This window comes from Penaeus chinensis, chromosome 25, assembly GCF_019202785.1.
Source record: "Penaeus chinensis breed Huanghai No. 1 chromosome 25, ASM1920278v2, whole genome shotgun sequence".
In the NCBI taxonomy this organism is placed as follows: Eukaryota; Metazoa; Arthropoda; class Malacostraca; order Decapoda; family Penaeidae; genus Penaeus; species Penaeus chinensis.
The window spans coordinates 5801583-5806105 of record NC_061843.1 but is presented as its reverse complement, the minus strand read 5'-3'; the positions used below and the strand labels follow the sequence as shown (position 1 = coordinate 5806105).

The following is a 4523-nucleotide window of genomic DNA, read 5'->3' as shown; positions in this document are numbered from 1 at the left end:
CTCCCTTCTATCTCCCTTCGTCCTTCGGTTTGGCTGAGGCCTCATGACCCTGCCTTGTTCTCAGGAGTTGAACTCTCTCTCCATTCGTTTCAAAATTGATGGTTAAATGTAATTAAAGACATGTATTTTACATTGATATATATGAGTTTGTGTCCACTGCAAAATTGATTAATCTAATGATACACTGCAGTTACTTTTGTATTCTTTGTGCAATTGTTTATGTCCTGGAAAGCGGTTTTTTCCCTAGAAAGTATCTGGCACTTTCACTTTCTCTGGAAACATAAATATGTATGCGTGTATGTGTTTATCAGCGCGGAAAAACACTTAGTATATAAAGTTAAGGACACAGAGATAGAGAGAGGCTTTAAGCTTGTGTGGACAATGCTTTCTGGATAATTAGCTGGCTGACTGGTGCTTGTGATATGGTGAGTTACCTCTGTTTTCGCAAAAAAAAAAAAAAAATGATCTGATGATCTGTTAATCGATACTGTACAAAAAAAAAGAAATTATGGATGCTGTTTTTATTTAGCTATCTAGTCTGCCGGTGTTTTTTTCATCTCTCTCATTATCATATCATTATCATATTAAGCACTCGAGAGTCACCACTTTAAAAGAGCCAGTCTCACATAGGTAATCTATAGTTGAGTACCCACTACAATTATTGTCGTGTCATGTACGAATATATATCATATATACATATTTATATTTATATATATGTGTGTGTGTGTATAAAAATCTTTGTATATACAATTATGGGTGTATCTGTGTCTGTGCCTTTGTGTGACTGTATATACTTCTTACATTTGAAGTGTCAAATAATATGTAAATGCATATGCAGATGTTCGGAAGATATTTTATTCCTATGGCCTCCATTTTCCTAGTAAATGTGAAAAAAAAAACAACTTAATGCAAATTAATAAATTTTATATGCAAAATATATATAGTCTATATCATATAATAAACATACAAGCCATTACATATCAAACATTATGGCACACGTGTACAAATTTGGTAAACCACTCAAAGTGAAACATTCTGATACAGAAACTAGAATGCTACGGAACAATTGGGAAAGTCGTCATAACCAATTCAAACACTATCCAGTTGATTTCAACAGATTAAATTTTCATTTGTTTAAGTACAATAAAAACAAAACTAAAATGTTTCACTTTCTATGGCCTAAGATCCTGCAAATGACTACAGTCATGACCACTGAGGCATAAAATACATTACATAAGTCGTCCCTCTAAACGGATTCGTTTTCTTTGTTACATTCGTAAAAAGAAAAAAAATAGAAAGCGAGATAGAGAAAGGAAATAGGAGTCGTCGTTTAGAAACTCGGCGTCTGATAGAGTCCATTAATGCCATTACCATTTGTCGCTCCACCGTTACCATTCCCGTTACCATTAGGGAGCACCATAATAATATCCATTACCGTTCCCATTACCATTACCATTGCCGTTTCCATTACCGTTGCCGTTGGTAGCACCATTACCATTGCCATTGCTGTACCCATTACCATTTCCATTCGTATATCCATTTCCATTACCATTGACAATACCATTTCCATTACCATTGGCAATACCATTTCCATTACCATTGGTGTAGCCATTTCCGTTTCCATTCCCGTTACCATTGGTGTATCCATTTCCGTTTCCGTTGGTGTATCCATTTCCGTTACCATTGATAACTCCATTCCCGTTGCCGTTGGTGTAGCCATTTCCATTACCATTGCCGTTGCCATTGGTATAACCATTACCGTTGGTGTATCCATTTCCATTACCGTTGCCATTGATAACTCCATTCCCGTTGCCGTTGGTGTATCCATTTCCGTTACCATTGCCATTCCCGTTTCCGTTGGTGTAGCCATTTCCGTTACCATTGCCATTGATAACTCCATTCCCGTTGCCATTGGTGTAGCCATTTCCGTTACCGTTGGTGTAGCCATTTCCGTTACCATTACCATTGCCATTGATAAGTCCATTCCCGTTGCCATTGGTGTATCCATTTCCGTTACCGTTGGTGTATCCATTTCCGTTACCATTGATAACTCCATTCCCGTTGCCGTTGGTGTAGCCATTTCCATTACCATTGCCGTTGGTGTAACCATTTCCGTTACCGTTGGTGTAGCCATTCCCGTTACCATTGCCATTGATAACTCCATTTCCGTTGCCGTTGCTGTAGCCATTTCCGTTACCATTGATAACTCCATTCCCGTTGCCGTTGCTGTAGCCATTTCCGTTACCATTGATAACTCCATTCCCGTTGCCGTTGCTGTAGCCATTTCCGTTACCATTGATAACTCCATTCCCGTTGCCGTTGCTGTAGCCATTTCCATTACCGTTGATAACGCCATTCCCATTACCAGTGGTATATCCATTGCCATTCGTGTAACCATTGCCATTCGTGTAGCCATTTCCATTCACCTTGCCAATCTCAGCATTCAAACCGTAGAACTGTTCAGCCGTCGAACAGTCAAAGTTGTACCACCAATCGCACACGAAGTATTGCTGATTAAAGACTGTGCCGTTGGGACAAAGGAACGAGTCGATCCTACCATCTGCCTGACAGATATGGAACACCTGAAATGCAGCAATAGGAATTAAAGATTCTATATTTTTCTGCGAATGTGTTCAATAACTCTGCAATTAAGTTGAACTACAGTGGATAACACAGATATATGTATATCTATCTATATATATGGGTATGTGTGTTTAAATGGTTATTTAACATGAATTGGAGTCCAATTAATTTCTTTCATAGTATCTGTACATGGCTCCGTTGAAGCCCCACCTTACTCAAACACTACTGGAAAATTTGGAAATATATTAGTTCTTACTTAACCTGAGTTGCCAATAGTGATTCCTAAACTAGAAAATCGTATCAGAATGATTCCTGTTTTTCCACGATCCTATCTCTTTTACATTATAATAAAATAAGATTAGCTTTCCTTTAAGAGAAAACTTGCAACTCACCTGGCAGCCAGCCTCGGCAGAAGTATCAGCGTAATATCCAGGAAGTTGGCCGTTGCACGAGAACCCGGTGTCGGGGACGAAGGCCAGGATGGGGTAGTCCACACCTGGGACGCCTCCACCGCCAATGGCATCAGCTAGAGCTCTGAACGGATCCACAATGCCATTGGCGTACACGGTCACTCCATTTCCGTTCTGATATCCTCCGTTTACACCATTTCCGTTACCATTTGCACCATTTCCATTAACATATACACCATTGCCATTTCCATTTCTATAAGCGCCATTTCCATTCACACCATTCACGCCATTACCATTGGTATATCCGCCATTACCATTTACGCCATTTCCATTTCCATTGGCACCATTCCCATTTCCATTTACATAAACGCCATTTCCATTCACGCCATTACCATTGCTATATCCGCCATTGCCATTTCCATTTCCGAATACTCCATTGCCATTGACGCCATTACCATTTCCATTACCGTTGCCGTTGCCATTTCCATTTAACGGTGGCAAGTAATTTGCTTCTGCCAAGCATATTCCGACCAGAGCTGCGAACAGGGAACAAAAGAGTCAGATGCATAATAGTACACACAGCTATCCACGTTTCTTTTTAAATAGAAATGTATATAAATATACATACAAATACAAGAGGCACATACAACAACACAAATATATACATATAGTCAACAGGCATTCACACAGACACAAACTCATTATATATATATATATCTTTTATATATATACATACATATACGTACACATATACATGAATGCATACATATACACACACATGTGCGTGTGTATATAAGTATATATGTGTGTATGCGTGGGTTAGTGCGTATAACATAGATAAGCACACACACATATATATTGTTATACATTTCTTACCGACTAAAGAAATAACGGATATGATGGAAGTCATTTTGAATTATTCCAGACTTTCTCGATAGTGAAAGGATGAGAGCCGCTGAGGAGAGAGAGAGAAGTGGAAGCTCACTGACGACTGTGCTTGGAGCCCCGCTTTATATAGCTGCCCTTCGCTTTCCTCTACACGCTCAGGTCAAGGTAATTACTGAAAGACTGATCAAGCAATAAATAATAAGATGATATGCATTCCTTGTGCGTGTGTTTGTGTGTAAATGCGTATAATTCACCTAGACATATATATATATTTCTCTTTATGTATCTGTCTGTCCATTTATGTATTTGTGTGTGTATGTATATAAATAAATATATATACGCACGTATATCTACACACACACGCGCATATTCATATTCACGCACACTCACACACACAAATATATATATATATATATATATATATATATATATGTATGTGTATATATGAATATATACATATATATGTATATATGAATATATACATATATATGTATATATATGAATATATACATATACATGTATATATATGAATATATATATATTGTATATATATGAACATATACATATATATGTGTATATATGAATATATACATATATATGTATATATATGAATATATACATATATAAGTATATATATATGAA

At 37.3% G+C, this 4523-nt stretch overlaps 1 protein-coding gene across 1 annotated transcript; it reads right to left on the bottom strand.

Annotated features, from left to right (window-relative positions):
• Window positions 1-907: 907 nt before the first annotated feature.
• Window positions 908-3963, bottom strand: LOC125038727 (glycine-rich cell wall structural protein-like). Its single transcript, XM_047632296.1, has 3 exons — window positions 3870-3963; window positions 2976-3529; window positions 908-2582 (listed from the first exon to the last, which is right to left on the bottom strand). The coding sequence occupies exons 1-3, from the start codon at window positions 3901-3903 to the stop codon at window positions 1407-1409; spliced, it is 1764 nt and encodes a 587-aa protein (XP_047488252.1). The 5' UTR covers window positions 3904-3963; the 3' UTR covers window positions 908-1406.
• Between the last annotated feature and the right edge of the window lie 560 nt (window positions 3964-4523).